General features: G+C 35.9%; 1 protein-coding gene across 6 annotated transcripts in view; it reads left to right on the top strand.

Annotated features, from left to right (window-relative positions):
* The window catches only part of ERLIN1 (ER lipid raft associated 1), a 67765-nt gene that overhangs the window by 11163 nt on the left and 34759 nt on the right, over nucleotides 1–21843 (top strand). For all 6 annotated transcript variants that reach the window (XR_005793607.1, XR_005793608.1, XM_040486144.1 and 3 more), the window contains exons 6-11: nucleotides 849–974; nucleotides 2938–3011; nucleotides 10339–10397; nucleotides 12281–12372; nucleotides 19441–19530; nucleotides 20610–20689. Coding sequence is in view for 4 of the 6 variants with exons in the window: in XM_040486144.1 (XP_040342078.1) it covers nucleotides 849–974; nucleotides 2938–3011; nucleotides 10339–10397; nucleotides 12281–12372; nucleotides 19441–19530; nucleotides 20610–20689 (521 nt within the window). In the remaining 2 variants the exon portion in view is untranslated. The remainder of the gene's footprint in view (nucleotides 1–848; nucleotides 975–2937; nucleotides 3012–10338; nucleotides 10398–12280; nucleotides 12373–19440; nucleotides 19531–20609; nucleotides 20690–21843) is intronic.

Genomic DNA, 21843 nt, shown 5'->3' with positions numbered 1-21843 from the left:
TGGGTCTGAAGGAAGAAAGCAATGTTTTAATAGGTAGAGCATGGATCTGGTGTTAGCTAGTATGTGCCCTTAGGCACATTTTTGAAATTCTGTTTCCTATTATGCAAAATTTGGAGGGGTTTTTTGTGGAAATTAAGTGGTAATATACATAAATTCCCTGATATAAAGCCTGGCCCAGTGAACGTTTGCTTCTTCTCCTTTGAGCCTGGTATCTTTTTACAGCCTTTAAAAACTACCTTTTCGTTGGGGAGGAGATGGGCTACATGGGGAATGGGTACTAAGGAAGGCACTTGAGCACTGTGTGTTATATGTAAGTGATGAATCACTAAATTCTACTCCTGGAACTTACCTTACACTCTATGTTATCTAACTAGAATTTAAATAAAAATCTGAGGAAAAACAAAAAAATCACCTTTCCAAAATGGTCGTTTGCAGCTGCTTCCTTCTTTTATTTCCACTGTTCTTCAATTGATTCAGGCCCTCTTTACCTCTTAGCTAAACTTTTGCTTTGCAGTAGTTGCCTTATACTTGCTCTGCCCCACAGTTCATCTTCACACTGCTGCCACAGTACAAATGTGATTGTGTCATGCCCTTGTTTGAAAATTTTGACAGTTCCTTATTACCTCCAAGATAATGTAGACTCTTCTTAGTATGGAATTCAAAATTTGCCCATTAGAATTGCAAATGTAGTAATATCTGGAAAATTCAGCACAAGAAATGCTCAATGTTTGTGAATTGTATTTCATGTTTTCCTATTCTGTTGTCACTTTTTCTCGCGTATATTATAACTTTTACCTTGGCTGAATTAGAAGGTACATGGGTAAAAATGGATTGTACCTCTCCTTCAGTGTTTGATATCGTGAGGAACTACACTGCAGATTATGACAAGACCTTAATCTTCAATAAAATCCACCATGAACTGAACCAGTTTTGCAGTGCCCATACACTTCAAGAAGTTTACATTGAATTGTTTGGTGAGTGTCTTATTTGTTTTAAATATGTGAATGATTAGTTGGAAATCTTAGTCAACTCTGTGGACGCTATAACAATATTAGTAAACATTATGTTATTTCAGCATTTCTTCTGAATTTATAATAGAGCATTTGTCTTTAAAATATTCTTTACCTGAAGTTTAAAATTTCTTATCATTAAATTAAGCAAATAGTTACTCAAAAGATATTTTAAGAATGAGAACCATTTTCTGAAATGCACTATGTATAACTTGATAGAGATTAGAAAAGGATCATTATTTATAGACTATATTCTGTTTTTTTACTATGATAATTTAGTGAAAATTAGCTTTGTTATTTTAATAGATAATTTGGGAAAATTTAGTAGAAGTCTGTTTCTTAGTGTTTCCCAAGACCCACCCCCATGTTTGATGATTTGCTAGGAAGACTGACCGGACTCAATATATGTTCTACTCTCACCTAAGATGTATTATAGCAAAAAATATACAAAGTAAAATCCAGAGGAAGCCAGGCACAAGCTTCCAAGAATCTTCTCCCAGTGGAGTCATGCAAGGATACACTTTGGTATTAAACGGTGACAACACATATGAAATGTTGTCTGCTAGGGAAGCTCATTAGATACTTACTGCCCTGAATTTTTATTGGAAGCTAACATATAGGCATCCTCTGCCTAGTACATAACAAAATTCCAGACTCCCAGAAGGAAGGCACATGTTCAGCGTAAACCACATTGGTTGTATGAACAGTTTAGGCACAGTGAGTCATTCTTACCAGTTCCTGGAATAGTGGAAATCCTTTCCAAATTCAAGTTCCCAGGTGACAGCCAAAGGCCAACTTACAGACAAGCCTTTCTAAGGATCACAGCTTTAGGACTGCTATGTTAACTCTTTTCTGCACAAGTTACTTTTCATTTGTGATAGTGAAAGCTGTGACCCATGATTGGGTTGTTGCTGTTGGTTGCTCACTTCTCCCTCCTGGAATTCTTAGTGAATTTCTTACAGGCAGGTATAGGGATGGTTAATCATTTTAGAGATCTACCAATTGATCCCTCATTGATGATTCACAACTCCTAGATGTATGAGACAACTGTCCTGATTTGTCACATCACTGGTCATTTTAATAATGGTGAGAGTACTATTGAGGTAGAAAATTTATAAGTTAAAAAGCCAAGTGAAGTGATAGCTTTATTGTCCATTCTTGTATACTTCAAAGACCTTCCCGTGAACTCTCCCCCCTCCCTTTTTATTTAAAAAATATTTTTTTTAGACATTTATTTATTTATTGTTGAGACACGGGGCAAGACAGAGCATGAGCAAGGGAGGGACAGAGAGAGAGCAAGAGGCACAGAATCTGAAGCAGGCTCCAGGCTCTGAGCTGCCAGCACAAAGCCTGGCACGGGGTTCAAACCCACAAACCGCAAGATCATGACCTGAGCTGAAGTCAGAGACTTAACCTGCTGAGCCACCCAGGCACCCTTTTTAAATCCAAAATAATGGGCAGAGGTCCATGGAAATGAAATTTAGTTATTTGGAGATTCGGGTTAAGGATTGAGGATAGGAATTTGGTTTTTATGATAATCAGGACACATATTAAGTAACAACACTGAATTAAGATATTAGAGACTTAGAGTCTCCATTTATTGGATAAACAACCTGTTTATCATTTTTCTTCTGATAAATAACCTGTTTATCATCTTTCTTCCTTAATTTCTTTGACAGTTCTTCACATTTTCTCCTATACAAAAGGAAAATTAAATATAAGTTTTAAATATATGTAATAATTTATACATTTATAACATGTAGGTAGTTTTGTTTTCATATATATGTGCAGTGGTTTAAGCTTTACAAAAGAACAGTACCATGGAAACTTTAGGTCTAATAGTGATTGGATTTTTTTCAGTGTTAATACAATGGAAAAATTATTTTTTGAGTATCATGAGAATTGTTGTTCTTGGCCTCAAAAACAGATCAAATAGATGAAAATCTGAAGCAAGCTCTGCAGAAAGATTTGAACATCATGGCTCCAGGCCTCACCATACAGGTAAGCCCTTTTCTTAGGGAAAATCTCTAGGAATTTTGAGGGCTTTGAATTTAATTGTTCTTTCATTGGACATTGTTTATTCAGCAGTTACTGAATTGAAGCGCTAAGGTATTTTATAGAATAGCTTTCTCACTTTGACTTTAGGTCTCTGCAAAGTAAAATAGTCTTGTAGCTTACCCTGGGTGTCATTTTCTTCTGAACTCTTAGAAGGAACAGATAAGCTGAAAGACTCTTACAAGGAAATGAAATCCGTGCACCGCTTGTATGTGAGGCATTATTAAGATACAATAATGGTGGTAAATCATTGTAAGAGTAAGGCTTTAGTCTCAGTAAGGTTTTGAACAAGGATTTCAAATATAAAATTTGAATAATAATTCTATCAAAATAGATGTCATGTATGATTAATTGATATATTGATTGGATGATTATTGCTGTAAGAGTTTAGAGTTATAGAACATTTCAAGAGAGTCTGCCTGGAAACGACTATGATTGAGTTGGGATTTTAGATGGGAATGGAAGAATTATCAGGATTTATATGGGGGGGGAGGAATAAGGAAGGTATTTCAAGTGGGTAGCATGGCCTGAATGAAAGTAAGATAGCAGGTGAATTTGGTGGTCGTGGTGGTGGCGGCTGTGGTATTAGGAGATAGAATGGTGAGAGATTATATGCCTGCTTTTGTGGGTCAGTATATTTTCATATTGGGTTGAAATCCATAAGTAGATTCTAAAATCAATTTTAGTGGATCATGACCAGCATTGTAAATAAAATGAAATTGAAGAGGAAAAGAAATCAGAGCACATGACATGTACTAAGTTTGTCATTCTGTGAAATTTTTTTTTATTTAAGTGTGTAGGTGTTTATATTGGGTGTCACTGTAAAATACATGTCTCACTCTGGTCATGGTCAATAACGTTAAAAGGTGTTGCTGTAGATCTGGATTACCTGAGAAGTGGTAATATGGCTTCTCTAGTGTCCTTTCTTAGAGTTTCTAGGAGATCTGCTATTGTGGTGACGAATGTTACTGCAGCTAAAGAGAAAACTTTTTTTGGTGTCACATGTCTGAAGTGTCACACCATTGAGAATGTACCTTCACTGTGAGTGATCATATGTGAGCTCAGAAACAAGACTGGAAAGGTGGTGAGGGTTTTCCCTTTTCCCATTCACGCTGTGCCATTATCTCCGACTGGTGCCGAGGGGGTGTTGCCAAAGTTAAGAGGTCATTTGAAAAGTCCACAGCTAACTTCATAAAATCCTCTTGGTTGTCCATTCAGTTGTGGCTGGAGTTGCTTTTCAATTTTAAAGGTAAAAAATATGAAAAAATAAAGATAAAAAATATGAATGTGACAGATTCTTAGATTCTCCTTAAGTTGTTACTTGGGAGATGTAGCTCATTCTTCTTAACAGCTGCCTAGAATTCTTTGCCTTATGTTACATAATTAGTTCTCTGTTGTTGCCAATTTTTTGCTATTAATAAACAATAGGGTAGTGAACATTCTTGACACATCTCCTTGTTATGTACAAATTATCTTTCAAAAACCTGTATAAATCTTTATTTTTACTAACAATATATGTGCATACTTGTTTCTACGTAAACCTCACAAGCATTTGAAGCAATTAGATATGCTAATTTTTGCTGTATGGAGTGATGTTCTATCTCTCTTTGATTTGCATTTCTTTAGTTATTAATGAAGTTGAGCATCTTTTGATTTTTTTTTTCTTTGGCTATTGTGTCAATTGCCTATTCATATCCTTTGCCCACTTTTCTGTTGTATTGTTTTAATTTTCTTACTGATTTGTTGTTGTATTTTGTATATTCTGAATATTTTTATACAAACATGTTCTGTGTGTTGTAAAGAAATTAGGTATTGGGAAAGATGAATAATAAAACGAAATTTACCCATAGTCATACCATTGCAGGGATAACAGTTGTATTTTTTTAGATTCTTCTTAATCTAGAGGAGCGTATATTTGTTTATAGGTATAAATAATGTTAAAATGGAATCATACCATAGCTGCTTTTTTCACTAACAGTATATATAAGCATCTTTTCAAGTCAAAAATATAGATTCACTACATCATCACCTTTAATGGCTTTATTTAATTAGTCTGTGGTTCCAATTTTTACTGTCACACACGTTGCAATGATAGGGTTCTACAATCCTTCCCTTACAATAGATTCTTTTTTTTTTCTAGTTTGTTTATTTATTTATTTATTTATTTATTTATTTATAATTTAAATTCAAGTTGGTTGACATACAGTGTAGTTTTGGCTTCAGGAGTAGAACCCAGTGATTTATCTTTTACATATGAGACCCAGTGCTCATCCCCAAAAAGTATGTTCCTTAAACAAATTATTAAGTTAAGTGTAGGATTGATGAGTCAAACTATATGCCCTGTTTGGAGGCCTTTTGATGCATATTGCCAAATGGCCTTTCAAAAAATTTTAGTATCTTACATATGTCATCATTAGTGTTGGTGAGCTGTAGTTTCCTACACATTAGATTGTGAGTGTACCCAAAAACAGATGCATGCCCACTCTCCATCCTTTCAGAGAAATTATTCTGGTATTTTCTATTAATTATTGAGGTTGAATGCCCTAGGATATTTTTTGGCCATTTGTATTTCATTTGTGAATTATGTTAGTTATTACAACTCTTAAATGCATGGGAAACATTTCTCCTAGTTTTGTTTTTTTTTTTTTTTTTTTTTTTTTACAATTTAATTTCAACCCCCCCCCCCCCTGGCAATTCTGAAGCTTTAAACTTATGTAGTAATTTTAGTATTTTTTCCTTTATGGTTTTTTGCAGTGCTGGTGTACTTTAAGCCACTTTCCCCACTTTATAATATAGAAATTTAAATAAAATTGGACATTACCACATTTTTCTCTGCTTTTACAGTTGTGTTTTTAGATTTAAATCTTTGGGCACCTGGGTGGCTCAGTTGGTTAAGCGTCTGACTTTGGCTCAGGTCATGATCTCAAGGTTCATGAATTCGAGCCCCGTGTCATCAGGCTATCTGCTGTTAGCACAGAGCCTGCTTTGGATCCTCTGTCTCCCTCTCACTGTAGCCCTCCCCCGCTCGCATTCTCTCTCTCCCTCTCTCAAAAATAAAGGGGCGCTTGGGTGGCTCCGTCAGTTTAGTGTCCGACTTCAGCTCAGGTCATGATATCACGGTTCTTTGAGCCCTACATCAGGCTCTGTGCTGACAGCTCAGAGCCTGGAGCCTGCTTCAGATTCTGTCTGTCTCTCTCTGCCCCTCCCCCATTCACACTCTGTCTTTCAAAAATAAATAAATTAAAAAAAATAGATTTAAATCTCTAATTCATTTGGAATCCATTGTGATGTCAGTTGTGAGGTAGGGTTCCAATTCTCTGTCCCCCAATTTGGTAGCAACAAGAATTACTGAATAATTTATGCCTCCATCTCCCTTGTTTGAAATACCATTTGTATTGCCTGCTGAATCCTATTATGTTGTACTGTTTTTTTGGACTTTATTCCATTGATCTTTCCGTTTCCTATTCCTTCATTAGTTTTCAGCCCTAAACTTTTTCCCATCAAATCTGTTTCTGCCTTATTTTTTCCATCTTGTTAGTAATGACCCCTCTTTCTCTTCATCAAATCTAGACATGTGGGAGGCATCTTTGACAATGCTCTCATCCTTGGCATCTAATCAGACCCCATATCCTGCTGATTTTACCACCAAAATCCATAAAACTGTTCACTCCTCCATCTTCACTGCCACCTCATTAAGCCAAGTCACTATCTCTCACCATCTCACCTCCTCTCATGTTGCCGCACTTTCACTTTTACCTTAACGTCATTTTCTGCATAGCAGTGAGAAAGATCTTTCAAATTTAGTTACATTTAGTTGTTTTTATAAAACCAGTCACTGAATGAAAAAAATGTCGCTTTGTAATACGTTTTTAACTGGTTGATCAAGATCTTCATTGTTTTGGTTGCTTAATCTTGTCATAAAAGTTTCTTACGAGGGGCACCTGGGTGGCTCAGTCGGTTGAGCGACCCAACCGACTTTGGCTCAGGTCATGATCCCCCTCGTCGGGCTCTGTGCTGACAGCTCAGAGCCTGGAGCCTGCTTCTGATTTCTGTGTCTCCCTCTCTCTCTACCCCTCCCCCACTCATGCTCTGTCTCTCTCTCTCTTTCTCTCAGAAATAAACATTTAAAAAAAATTTTTTTTAAGTTTCTTACGAGAGCTGGAATGCTTTTTCAGATCTTCCAGGCTATTTGTCAGCCTTCCTTCTTTAACACATTACTGTCTGTTATGATAATTCAACTTTTTATTCACTTTTAAAATCTCGTAAGATATATTATCTTTTCAAAAATAGTGGCCTTTGGTATTTCTGCCAGCTTATTCTTCCAGATAAGTTTTCATTATTGATATTTTCAAGCTATATCAGGTATCTAAATTGGCATATAAGTTTAAAATTAGGAACACAGTTTATGGTTTTACTTAGGCATATCATCACTTTTGTTTCTTTTAGAATTTCTGACCTAGGTGAGAAGCCCATATCCCAAATTAAATTAATACTTATGGATTTACTGAATTTTAATGCTATTAAATATGTTGTCTCTTTTTGCGTAAGCATTGAGGAATCCAAATGATTCTTGGTGAATTTATTGTGTATCTACTAGTTTGTTGACTTCACTGTCTCTAATAAAGTTTTTTGGTTAATTTCCTTGAATTTGTTTGTTGTGCATGTAGTATAAACATTTAACACGAAATCTACCCTCTTAAATTTTTAAGTGCATAATACATTATTGACAGTATGTGCGATGTTCTACAACAGATCTTTAGACCTATATATCTTACTTGACTGAAACTATGAATTTCCTTAGATTTTTATTTATATAATTATGCCAAAATAAAAATCTTAATTTTCCCCTCCACAACCTAGTGTTTCCCAGTCTCCGAGTCATCCTATTTTAATTCTTCACATGACACTCATAGCTATCTGCAACTTTTTTATTCATTTATTTGCTTTTTGTTGTTATCTATTGTGTTTTCTCCCCTTAAAAATTTCAATTTCATGAGAGCAGTCTCACCTTGTTCATTGTTGTATTCATAGTGCCTAGAACAAACAGTACTTGGCACAGATGAGGCACCCAGTTAACACTTACAAGCATTCTCTGTAATAATCAGTATTTAATTTTTCCCTTGTCTGTATTTATACTTTTTTCTTCTTGAACAACTGCTGTGGCAAATTTGAGTGGTGAAAATATGTGTCTTTGATATTTTTTAAATATTTTTTTTCTTATGTAAGAGAGTGACTATATTATATGCTGGCTTTCCATTTAAAATATATGGTTAGGGGCACCTTGGTGGCTCAGTCGGGTAAGCGTCTGACTTCAGCTCAGGTCATGATCTCACAGTTTGGGAGTTCGAGCCCTGCATCGGGCTCTCTACTGTCAGCACAGAGCCTCTTTTGGATCCTCTGTCCCCCTCTCTCTCTGCTCCTTCCCCGCTTTGCTCATGCTCTCTCTCTCTCTCTCAAAAATAAACATTTAATAAATAAATAAAATAAAATACATGCTTATACCCCAGTGGTCACTTTCAGATATATTCATTTCATTAGCTTTTTTACCCTCTCCACTTAAGTGTGTGTGTGTGTGTGTGTGTGTGTGTGTGTGTGTGTGTGTGTGTTTGGGCATTGTTTTGGGATATGTTGTCATTTTATTTTTTAAGTCTGTTATGATAACTTACGTTACCTGTTACAGTGGGTGCTTACTTTACACATACTTGAAAATTATGAGACTCCCAAGATTGGCAAGCATGTAGTATGTTCTTCAGCCTCCCTCATACAGCAAAATAGAAATCTTCAGAAGACAGTCCTATTTTATGCTTTTTAAAAAACAAACCTGGGGCACTCGGGTGGTTCAGTTGGTTGAGCGTCTAACTTCAGCTCAGGTCATGATCTCATGGTTTGTGAGTTTGAGCCCCACATTGGGTTCTCTGCACAGAGCCCACTTTGGATCCTCTGTCTCCCTCTCTCTCTCTGCCCCTCCCCTGCTCACACTCTTTCAAAAATAAATAAACATTTAAAAAAAAGACTAAAAATATATGGCCAGTTTCTTAATTAAATGCAAAATGATAGTGCTTCCTCCTGGATCATATTAAAACATACTGGAAGTCATTTGTGTTCTGGTAGTCACATCGTGAAATCTGGCGTCTCTCACAAATGCTTGTTAGGAATTTTTGTCTTCTGGGTATCTGTGCGTTGTTCCTCAGGGCCTCATATGCCCCACCTTCAGCACGTAATGAGTTTTCCTCACTAGAGTCCCCAGCTTCTTTCTCCGTTTCACTAATTCTTGTATTTAGTTATGATAGCTCTCAAATTCTTCACAGATTTGACTGTTCTCTCACATGTTGGAAAGGCTGTGTTGCTTAAAAGTTTTTAAGTCTTTTTAAAAGACTTTTAAAAGAAGGTTATGTGCATAGAGGCTTTGTTGAAGGTTAGCCAGTTTTCAGAGGGAAATTAAAACTTTCTTCACATCAGGAGTTTGTTGTGTGTGTTTGTAATGTAGGGGGGTGCGGGGAGTGATGTTTAACTGGTTAAATCAAAAGCTTTTGAAAGATTAGTTTTCTGATGGAGAAGTCAGCCTTCAAAAAGCTGCAGTTCCCAAATAGATAATCTTAATTAATGTCAAAGTACACTACGGTTAGGGAAACAAAGTGTCTAGTAAACAATGTCTAAAAAAGACAAGTAGACTTTGTTCTAAGTGAGCTCCTGGCAAGAAAGAATGTAAGCTGTCAACTGGTATTTGTTTTCCTTCAGCTTTGGACTGTTTCTGTATAGCCAGTACTGAGTGATTACAGGTTTAAGAAACAGTAAATATGTTTATTGTCTACTGTTACTAAGTTGCATATACTGACCTGAATTTTGTTTTTTTTTATTTTTGTTGTTGACTGTTTCCTACTTTACAATTTAAATCTTGGAATTTTGCCTTCCTTGTGTTTCTTTGGTTGGAAAGCCTGGAAAGGAAACAAAAGTATCCAACTGAAGAGCTTTGTGGAGGTCTTTTAAGGGAGAACCTTTTCCCTTAAGGAGTTTATTTCCTCAGTGGATAGAGTGGTTTTTCCTGTAGCCAAGCTTTTTTTTTTTTTTTTTTTTTTAAGGAAGTAAAAAGCAGAGTATCTTTGATTCTTGGTGTGATGGCATGAAAACCAGATTTTCTAGTGGAATCTCCACACATGTTAGTAGGCAGCTATGTCATAGTTGCTTTATTACTTTCATTGAGGAGCTTTTCTGTAGATTTAGTTTGAAGATTTATTTTTCAAATATACTTTGGCTTTTCACTTTTATTTTTTAGGCTGTGCGTGTTACAAAACCCAAAATCCCAGAAGCCATAAGAAGAAATTTTGAGTTAATGTGAGTAATATGCTTGGGAGCCCAACATTTTTTTTTAGGGCTGTCTACTTATTAATATACCAGTGTAGAGAAAACTTCTATATGAGATATTACACTCTGGGGTGGGGTGTATATCTATTTTCCGTCCTTTAATTCTAATAATATTATCTATTCTTGTGTCTTAATTCACTAGATTATTATGAGTTTTCCCTTTATATATGAACATTTCAGGAGCAGCATTAGAGGCTAAGTATGCAGTTTGCTATAGAGCTATTGTTGGAAAGCTAAGGAATTGTAATTTGGACATGATTATCTTGAATTAAATACTAATAGAGAAGAGAAGGAGTCCTGGCTGGTAAGGTTGAAGGGAGTGCCTGTATTGTGTTACTGTGTTGTAATGGTAAGAATAGAAACACTTTATTGGCGTAAAGTTTGATGTTCATTTTATGTGGTTGTGTATCCAAAATGACACGTAGATCTTTATAATTTGCTTTGGGGAAGCTTTGCCTTAATTGACTCCTGGTAGTCTTCTCTTTTATGTGTCCAGGGCTGACTGGGAATGAGAAGTTACTTGCTTGACATGAAATTAATTTCTAAGTGTTCTGAAGATCCATATTAGGGGAATACCTATTGTAGTTGAAATGGCAGTATTATTCTTGTGTGACAGGTAGTGAAAAGAAGAAACAAAAGTCTTTAGGAAATTTGGCTGGTATTTGAAGAGGAAAAATATGAAATGCTGGAAAAATAACTGCACAAGTCAAGAATACAACAGATTGTATAAGTATAGGGGATCCAAGAAGTAATAATACTTCTTCCTGGGGTAATATACGGTTGAGTCCTTACTGTTCCCGAGTCTGTATCTTTTATTATGCTGAGTTTTATTTTCTCTTTTCATTTGTAGAAAAGGAACTTCTTTTTTGAAGCTATAAAGCAGAGTGCCAGGCTGGGTAGATCATGAGTCTGATGCATTGGTATAAAAAATTTTTTTAATTGAAGGCTCAGGATGCCTTAGGCTCTCAACATGATAGCTTTTAGTGATGGAAACGTGAAGACTGTATGTTCTCTGCCCTCAAATAATTTGTAGTATCCAGAATGCCATTTTATGTCTTTATCAATTTGGGCAGGAGGAAAGAAGAGATCTTTGGGGGGAAATGTTTTAGGGAAACTCTTGGAGTTATTTTTCAGATAAATCTGGATCTTTCTAATTTTGTAGACTATTGAAATCCCAGAATTAAAAGCCACCTTGAGATCTAACCTTCCACCTAATAGTAGTCTTTTTTATACTTTTTCTGCCATGTGGTCACCCAATCACCACTTGTACATGCTTAGTGATAGGCCAGCCATTTCCATTATTAGAACACTCAGGTTCTCAGAAAAGTCTTCTTTACATTGAGCACTAGTTCACTACCTAATAACTGCCACCTAATTATGTCTTCCATACAACAAGCAGGGCCACTGCAAAAGAGTGCCTGAGGAGGGGCTGAAATCCAGCTCCATTCTGCTTGTCAGACCATGTACCTGAGGGACTGCGTCTGCCCAGAGGTTGTTGCATTTTGCTATTTGGCCCAGAGTGCTGAATGGGCTAGCTGGAGGCCTAACAGTAAAAGAACCATTTATATACTCCGGGTACTTCCAGATCACAGGCCTTTCCATGATACAGTTAGAGGAAAAGGTCAGACTAAACTCAGATGTATAAATTTGATGCCTGTATCTGGGTGACTTTGGGCAAATCATTTAACCTTTCAGCCTCAGATTTATTATAAGTAAAATAAGGTAACACCTCTCTTGGCACCATAGTGGATCAGAAAGTTCGTGTTGAAATGGTTCTCTGACCCACCATAGAGTCAGAATTACTGCCTGTGACTGCACATCATTTCTAATTTTTATAATATTTTGCTTCACAGGGAGGCTGAAAAGACAAAACTTCTTATAGCTGCACAGAAACAAAAGGTTGTGGAGAAAGAAGCTGAGACAGAGAGGAAAAAGGCTGTTATAGGTACTTTGATTTCTTTCTGAATTGGTTGTTTCTAAAGTACATGTGTTACGAGCTTGTCCTGTTCTTTGTCAGTCTGATGATGGATATTGATGGGATCAAATAAGATTGCATCATACATAGTGGAGAATTCTGGAAACTCTTTTGTACATTCAGATGCCCTACAGCCTTTAAAACCTGATGGTGCCAGTACTTAATGAAGTGGTTTGGCTCGCAACCATGTGTGGCTGCTACTGCTACTTTTTTCAAGGACAAGGAAAATGGATAGGGTTTTGGGGCAACGCTGGCCTCTGTGGGGTAGAGTTTTTGTTCATACAATTTAAGAATGGGAAGTTTTTTGGCCAAAGCTCATGTTTATAGCATGCATCCTTGCCGTTGACATGTACCTAGTTTTATCTGGATGGCTAGATGTTGCCCTCTCTGACAGTACGGCGGGATTGCTTACACCTTATTTGAATCACAGAGGCTTCCCAAACACTCCAGGAGACTGTGTATTGGACTGACCTCTTAGGCTGTCAGTTGTTTGTTCCTTGGGATGCTGAAAGTTTAAGAGGTGTTTTGTAAACTATTTCAAATATGCAGAAATGTACAGAGAATAATAAAATGAAGGCTTAGTGTTTGCCACATCCCTTCAGGTCATACTTTCTTTCAAAATAAATTTATATATCTGTTGGAAGCCCCCTGTGTTCTCTTACCTGGTCCTATTTCTTGACCCATCTTCTCTGAGTAGCTTCTGCTCTAAAGCTTGTGTAATCTTTCTGTCCATATTTTTATATTTTTATTATAACTATGTAATAATAATTCATAGGATTGTTTTAAACCCTAAAAATGGTATCAGACTCTACCTTTCATTTCACAGCTTGCCTTTATCGTACCAACATTGTTTGAGTTTTATTCATATTGGTAGGTGTAGATCTGGTTATTTTTAACTGCTGTGCATTCATTCTATGAGTGGACCTCAGTTCATTCTGATGAATTACTGTTGGAGAGTTACGTAGTTTCTAGTTTTTCCTTACTATGAGCAGTGCCGCAGTAATGCCAGTGTCCATGTGTCTTTGTGCACATATTTGGAGTTTTCCTGTGATAGTGCTACTCAACATGTAGTGTTGGTCACTGCCCTGTATCATCGGCTTTTTGTTTCTGATCCATAATGAGAGGACAGAAATTGACAATGAGTGCCTAGAAATTCTTATAGTATTATATAGTAATTTTATGTCTAATGATAAAAAACTGGACCCTGTGTTTTTGTTTTTAATATTTTTCCAAGTAATTAATTTTTATTATAATTTATAAAATATTGTTTCCTAACAAATTGAAATACAGAAAAAGGGGGGGAGGGTGCTGTTCCTTCCATAGGTAGTTGAAGAAGCACTACTCTGGAATACCTCCAAGTCGAATTGCTGGGTCATAGGATACATACATCTTCAAATTTACAACATACGGTATTGCCAAATTGCTCTCCAGTGGTGATTCTACCATTTTACCTTCTCTTCAGCAGGGTTTGAGTTCCGGTTCATTTGCTGCCATAATTGATTCCCATTTCTGCATATCCTCCTCAACTCTTGGAGTCATTAGACCTTTTAAATTTTATGTCAGTTTGCTGGTGGACATGTATCATATAATTTCAGTTTGTAGTTCTCTGATAACTAGTAAGGTTGAATATTGTTTATTGGCCATTCAGGTTTCTTTTTTTGTATGTGAATTGCTTGTTAATATATTATTAGCCCATTTGATTACTTTTTTTGGACTGATTTATAGAAGTTCTTTGTATCTTCTGGATATTAATCCTTTCCCAGATTTATGCATTGGAAATATCTTCTTTCACTTTGTGGCCTTTGAACTCTATGATGTCTTTGACATTCATATATATTTAATTTTCATGTGATCAAATTCATCAGTCTTTTCCATTCTGATTTGTGCTTTTTCTATCCTGTTTAAGAATTCTTTCCCAACCCCAAAGTAATAATTTTATTCTAAAAGGTTTAAAGTTTTGCTTTTCATATTTAAATCGTGAGTCCATCTGGAATTTATTTTAGGGTTTAGTGTGACGTTGGAATTCAGTTTATTTTTTCCAAATAGCAAGCCAATTATTTTAGGCTATTTATTGAAAAGTTCATTATTTTCTCTACTTTTTTCTAATGCCACACCTATCATATAACAAGATACTGTATATAATTTGTTCTGTTGCTGTGGTCTCTATTTTGTTCTAATTCCATGGTCTATCCTTCTCCAGAGTTACCTTGTTTTAATTACTGTTGCTTTTTATGTTAAGTCTTGCTATCTGGGAGAGCAAGTTTCTCCTTAACTATTCGCTTTACTCTTCCTAAATATTCTTATAAATGTCTTGGGCTATCCTAGGCCCTTTATTCCTCCATATAAATTTTAGAACCAGGTCACGTTCTACAAAATGCTGTGTTGAGGTTTGATTGGAATTACATTACCTATACATGTCAGTTTGGAGAGAATTGATTAATTAAATTGTTTATTTATTTACTCAGACTTATACTGAGTCTTATAAATCTGTTTTATTTCTCCATTTATCAGAAGTGTCTTTCAAAAAGTATCATAATTTTCTTCTTAAGGTTCTGGCACTTTCTTTCTTAGAGATTTATTCCTATATATTCCTCAAGCTTTTTGCCATTATAAATAGGATCTTTTTTGAAGGATTTTTCTAACTGATTTTTGCTTTTGTATAGGTATGCTGTTCATTTTGTTGTTGTTGTTTAGTAGTCTTGCTGAAAATGCTATTATTTCTAATAGTCTCCTGTTGTGAGCAGTCAAACTATCTTCAGATCAGGACAGTTCTGGTTTTTCCTTTGTAGTCCCCTACCTCTTTACTCTTCTTATCTTCCTGGTTTCAAGGTTATGACTTAAAGTGCAGTGTTGAAAAGAAAGGTAGCGTCAAGTATTCTTGTCTTGTTCCTAACTTTAAATAGTCCCAGTGATGTTTGCTGTACTTAACTTTTATCAGGTTCATGAAGTTTCTGTTTCTTGCTTGCCAAGAGGTTTTTATCATAAATGACTGTTAAACTCTTAGAATTTTTTTCTATGTATATTTTTTCTAATTTTTCCTTTTAAAGCTTTTAATGTGGTGAATTATATTAGTAGATTTTCTTTTCCTGAATTATTTTGCTTTCTTGGGATAAACCCATTTGATCATGATATAGGAGATATACCTCAGTACATTTCTCTATATGTCTTGCTTATAGTTTCTTTAAAATTTTTACTTTTATATGTCTTCATTTTTACTTTTATAAATTTCAGCTTATAATTTTTTCCTTGTACTGTCAGGTGGTTTTTTTTGTTTGTTTGTTTTTTCTTCTTTTAATGGTTCCACTAGCCTCAAAATGATTTGGAGAGCATTCTTTTTTTCTGTGTTCTGGAACATTTTGTATAAAATATGTTATTATCTCCTCTTTGTAGGTTTAATGGAACTCTTGTAAAAAACCATCTTGGTCTAGTGGGGTTTGTGCTCTCTCATATGCTTGTTTTTGGTGGTAACATTTAGCCTGTTGATTTAATTTCTGTAGTAACTATAGGTCTGTTCAGGTACTTGTTTCTTTAAGTTTGAGCAGTTATACTTTTCTAGAAAATTGTTTCACATCTGAAATTTCAGATGTGGGGACATAATTATGCAGAATTCTCTTATAATTTTTAAAATCTGCTACCAAATGTGCATGCCCCTTTTTATTCCTAGTATTGTTTTTTTGTGCCTTCGCTTTTGCTGGATTACTTCTGCCAGAGGTCTGTGATACTCTATTCATCTTTTCAGAGAACTGCATTTTGATTTGGTTGATTCTTTTGTCTCTTACTTTTCAATTACATTATTTACACTTATTTTTATTATTCTTCTACTTCTTTTTTTGAGTTTTCTCACTGGTTCTTTTCTAACTTCTTGAATTACTTAATTCTTTAGATTTCAGTCTTTTCTGATTGAAACATGTAAGATTATATATTTTCTTTTTTTCTATTCACGTGTTTTGAAATGTAGTTTATTGGTGTTCATTTTTAATTTTTGTAAAATGTTTCCATTGTGATTTCTTCTTTCACTTATGAAGTATTAAAAGTATATTTTTCAATTTCTGGGTTTTTAGGGGGCTACCTTTTTATTGTTGATTTCTAATGTTATTGCATGATAGTCAGAAAATATGATCTATTATGTGGATTCTTAAGTATTTGTTGAAATTTGCTTTGTGGCCTATCAGTACATGGTACTTTTTTGGTAAATGTTTTCTGTGTGCTTGAAAAGATTGAATGTGTTTTCTTTATTTGTTGGATGCAAATTTTCTCTGTTTATCCATTCAGTCAGGCTTATGAATTGTGTTGTTTACATCTTCTGTATTCTAATTTTTGCCTTGAGCTATCAGTTACTGAGAAGGGTGTGTTAAAATCTCCCACCATGACCGTAGATTTGTTGACTTGTAATTTTTTTTCTTTACATATTTTAGAGCTGTATCATTAAGAGCATTAGGATTGTTACATCTCCCTGGAGAATTGCTCCTGTTATGTAATAACCCTCTTTATCCCAGACACACTTTTTGGCTTAAGATCTGTTTTGTCTAATGAAATTATAACTATGCCAGATTTCTCATGGTTAGTTATTTTCTTGATGTATCTTTTCCCATCCTTTTACTTTCAACTTTTCTATGTCATTATGTTTTAGGTGTGTCTCTTGTAAACAGCATATAGCTGGATTTTGTTATCTTATCCAATGTGAGAATCTGTCTTTTAACTGGTGAGTTTAGTCTTTTTATATTTATTGTGGTTACTGCTATATTTGGATTTGTTTGTATCATTTAGTTTTGTGCTATTCACCACGCATTTTTTTCCTTTGCTTCTTTTTTCTCTTTTCTGATTGGTATTGAATTGATTGGGTTTTCTTTATTCTTTTCTTCCTTTTACTTAATTGGAAGTTTTATATTGTTTCTAGAATGTTTCTATAACTAGTCATTACCTGTAAAATGTTAATTAGCATACCTGACTTGACAGAATCTAAAGCTAATCATTCTATCCTCATAAAACAGTAGAATGCTTTAATTCTTATTACTGTCCCTCAATTTTACATAGTTACCTCGTATTTTAGTTTTATGTTCTTTTTATTCCCTCATTATTACTATTATCATTTATTCTTACAGTAAACATCCATTTTGATCTATAGGCGTTACTTAATTTTTTTCCCTCTCCATTGTTTTTGGCAATTCATTCTTTTTTCTACTAGTTTGTTACTCTTGTTTTGGTTTTTTTTCAATAAATGCTAAGGAATGGATAACTTACTCATTCTTCCTTAGTCTGAAATGATTTTATTTCATTCTTGAATTAGTAATTTAGCCTACAGTTCTAAGCCCAACAAAACTTACTTTTTTTCTGTCACTGTGGTGATATTATTTCATTTTTGTTTGGCTTCCTCTTGTCTTCTTACTTTTATAATTTTTCTCTGTCTTTGTGGTGTGTCTAGGTAGAGACAAGCTTACTTCTCTTCACTGGGCTGGTGGGTAGAGGTTTTTAGTCTCAGTGGAATTGAAGCCCATTAGTGGTCTCAGTTTTATACAGTTTTCAAGGCGTCACCTCCTGGCCATGAATGGGCAACACTCCCAGGTCCATCTCCCTTGCTTGTCTAAGTTCTCAGCTCTTCCTATACCAGCTCTCAGCTCTCAACTCTTCCTTTGCTTATGTGTCTTGGGGATCTCTCATTCTTTCTTAGCATCTTAGCCACACATTAAAAAAAAATTGTTACATTTTGTCTAGCACTTTAAGGTGTTGTTAGCTGGGGGGTTTTCTCATTACTCTATTTCACCATTTTTCTAGAACTAGAACCTGACTCATGCTCTTTATTGGTTTATTTCTACACATCAGAGAGTAGCGTTAAGTGGGATGACCACAACCATTTCCCTACGTTGAGACACGATTCTCTGGGTTATAGCTATAGGCTCCAAATGCCTTCTGTTATTTCCAGTAGAACGTCATAGTCTATTTGGGAGTTGGGGTGATACAAGTTGATTTTATGCTAATGAGGAAATAGGGAAGTATGCGCTGGCGTCAATGCTAAAGGATACTAGATCTTCTGGAAATAGGAAAACACTTAGAAATCTTTTTTCTATTATACTCTTCCCCTAGGGACAGAGATAAGATGTGTTAAAATACTCATCCTCTTTGGCTGAAAAGAAGAACTGAGAATGTTCTTCAAGAATTGCAGTGATTGAATTAAAAGTGTAATAAGAGTCTTTCTTCCCTGGTCCTGGATCTTTTGGTTAGGCCGCTGGTGTACTTGAGGGTGTTTGGTTTTCCCTGCCTATAATTGTCTGCTGCAACCAACATGTTCGCCCCCAGCACTTGTTTTCACAGTGTCAGATGAATTAGCCTGCTTTCTCTTTTATGTTCTACCGCAGTCAGAATTCTCCTTCTCTGATATTTTCATCTTGTCATTTCCCTCTTGGTAACTTCAACAGTTGATCCTGAGTATATTAAAAGTAAATTCTTTAGCCCATTACTCAAGATGGAGGTCTTCTAGCTTTCTTTCTATTCTAATTATTTGTTCTCTTGTCAGCTGGCTCCATAATGACCTCTTCATTGTGACTGTTCGTTTGTTCTTCTTGTCTTTACTCCTTTTGCCATGTCCTCCTAGGTCGTGTCCATTATTTTCTTTAGGATTTTTTCCAGAAGACCTTTCTTGGTTTAACTTATCTTTATTCCTTCTTTCTCCTGCTGTTTTATAAGATTGTCCTATGTTGCCATGCATTTATGTTGCTTTGTTTTTGTTCTGAGTACTTTCACGAAGTATCATTTTCCCCATTAGCTTGTGGACCGCTGCTGTGTAATCCCATGAAGGACTGAAACTGTTGTTAACCTTTTGTATTCCCTCCCATTTCCCACAAAACCAGCACTGTCAACAGTGGAATAGGAAATAAATTCCCTTTTTTCTGTTGAGTTGTGTACAGTCTGGATGTTTAAAACAATGAAACAGCCCATAAAACCTTATATGACTAAGTGTTAAAACTATATGCTGCTGATTCTAAGTATTTCCAGACCTAGAGAAATGTTTTTGAATGTATCTTTTTTTGTGTATAATTATAGAAGCAGAGAAGATTGCACAAGTGGCAAAAATTCGGTTTCAGCAGAAGGTGATGGAGAAAGAAACTGAAAAGCGCATTTCTGAAATTGAAGGTACATCAGGGAGAAAAGAGGCTCTGACTATCTTGAACTGCCTCTCTGCTTCAGAGACTGATTTCTTGATTATGGTGGGTGGGAAGGCCATAGACAGAATAATCTGGTCTGGAGGAAGTGGCTGCCCTGTTATGCTCATAGACAGATTTTTTTAAATTACCATTACATGTTTAGCTCTTGGTTGGTTTGTGACTATAGGCAACTCATCGCTCATTTTCTGTCCTTAAGTTGTGGCTTATTAGCTACCACTTTGTCCTCAGGCAGACAAAATATGAGAATTACCTATAATCAGTTGTAAAGAATATATAAGAAACCCCCACCACTACTAGTTTCTTTCCTACCTGTCAATCAAAAATATAACAAAAAATTTAGCCAGGAACAAAGCAGCCTTAGTTTTCGTAAAAGGCTCTCAAACTCCTAGATTTCATATAGTGAGATGCTAATGTTCTGAGCTCACAGTCTTGAAGACCAGACATTCAACCTCTTTTGCTTATATACTGCTGCTTCCTGTCCTGTCATTCTACATTAACTGATTCTGGATCCAGTTTGGAGGGGATGGGGACAGTGCAATATATAGAGCAGAGCTTTCATGTCTGGACTTCATTGTTTTACTTGAAGCCTAGACATGGGTAGGGTGTGAGGCTTTTTGGGTGATGATGGGTAGAGAAAAGAAGGAGCAGCTTTAGGTGAAAAATGAAGTAGGCTCCGATGAGCTGAAAGTTCTTTAACAATGACGAGAGTATTCTCCTTGGAAAAGAGTCTGGGGACTGGGTTTTGAAAACTGCTAATGTTGTTACATGCCTTTAAAGTAAGTGATTGAGGAGTGCCTGGCTAGCTCAATCAGTAGAGCATATGACTCTGGATCTTTGGGTGTAAATTTGAGCCCCGTGTCGGGTATAGAGATTACTTTAAAAAAAATGAAATCTTTAAAAATAAATGAATAAAATAAGTGATCAAAATATCAGGCAGTGGAAAAAGAGAGCCCTACTTAACATAGTGTGTGAACCCTTACACAGCTGAGGAAGTGGATTGCAACTTTCCTTTGTTTTAAACACTCTTGACTCTATTTTGCTTGCTAGATGCCGCATTCCTGGCCCGAGAGAAGGCGAAGGCAGATGCTGAGTATTACGCTGCACACAAATATGCCACCTCAAACAAGGTGATTGGCTCTCCATGCCCCACTCCTAATAATATAGTGTTTGGGGTTTTGCTTTTCTTTGTGGGGGGGCTCTAATAGCTATCTAATAGCTTAAATAGAGGTGATTTATCCAGTGTCAAAGATTGGTAGTTACCATCATACTTTCCAGAAACAACCAATCACTCATCAAGTCATATTGCACACTCAATGGGGAGAGACCTTTGTGTAGTTCCTTGTAAAAGTGGGGAGATAGGACAATAGCGGACAAATCTATAAACACAGGTCAAGTGCTATAAACCATCCATCTGTACTGCTCTGTCAGGGCTTAGTAATCAGGAAAGGTGAGGATCTTCTCATGGAATGACAGGAGTAACAAGAGAAGAGTAAAGTCCATTTAGAGTTGCTTTCCAGGTAGCTTTGCATAGATGCTAAGTTCGTTTAGTGCAGTGTTTCTCATCAGAAACTTTCTTGGCATTTTGGGGTGGCAAACTTTTTCATTGTTGAAGACATGGGTATCTCATGCATTACGGACTATTTTGCATCCCTGACCCTTGCCTGCTACGTGTCAGTAGTGCTCACCGATTATTTGAACAGTCAACACCTTCTCCCCCCCCCCCCCCACATTTCCAAATGCCCCTAACTGAATATTGCTTGTTTACTGGATTTAAAAAATAATCTAGTTGTGAGGAATTTCACATGTGACAGTTGGAGGTAGGAGGTTGGGTGAAATGGGTGAACAGTTTTTGTATAGAGACTTGGGTTAATTTAAGTCTAGAGAATGCAGGCCTAGTAAGCAGGAATTGGTAAGAGGCAACTAGAACCCCTGTGTATTCTGAAAAGGGAAGAATATGACCAAGGTTGATAAAGTTATTAATTGCAGAGAGAACATTGCAGATTAGAACGTTGAAAGAGGTGAGAAAGAGGTTGCCAAAGTGGTGTGGTTTGAAGGATTAGAGTCAAGATTTAAAGTATACACAGGTCTTAAATTCTTTCATTTTAGAAAGGAACAACATTCTCTGGGCTCAGAAGAATTGATAAGGCATGATATGATAGGTTGATAGAGTGAGAGTTGTCAGTACTTTGAAATCCAGTATAAATTTAGAAGTAAATTTAACATATTGGAGACACAGCTCTATCGAAACAATGGAATTTGGTCAAGATGGAGGCAAGGTGAG

This window comes from Herpailurus yagouaroundi, unplaced genomic scaffold (assembly GCF_014898765.1).
Source record: "Herpailurus yagouaroundi ecotype Mexico unplaced genomic scaffold, PumYag 163, whole genome shotgun sequence".
Taxonomy (NCBI): Eukaryota; Metazoa; Chordata; class Mammalia; order Carnivora; family Felidae; genus Herpailurus; species Herpailurus yagouaroundi.
Note: the sequence above shows the minus strand (reverse complement) of the source record. Positions and strands in the feature narration are given on the sequence as shown.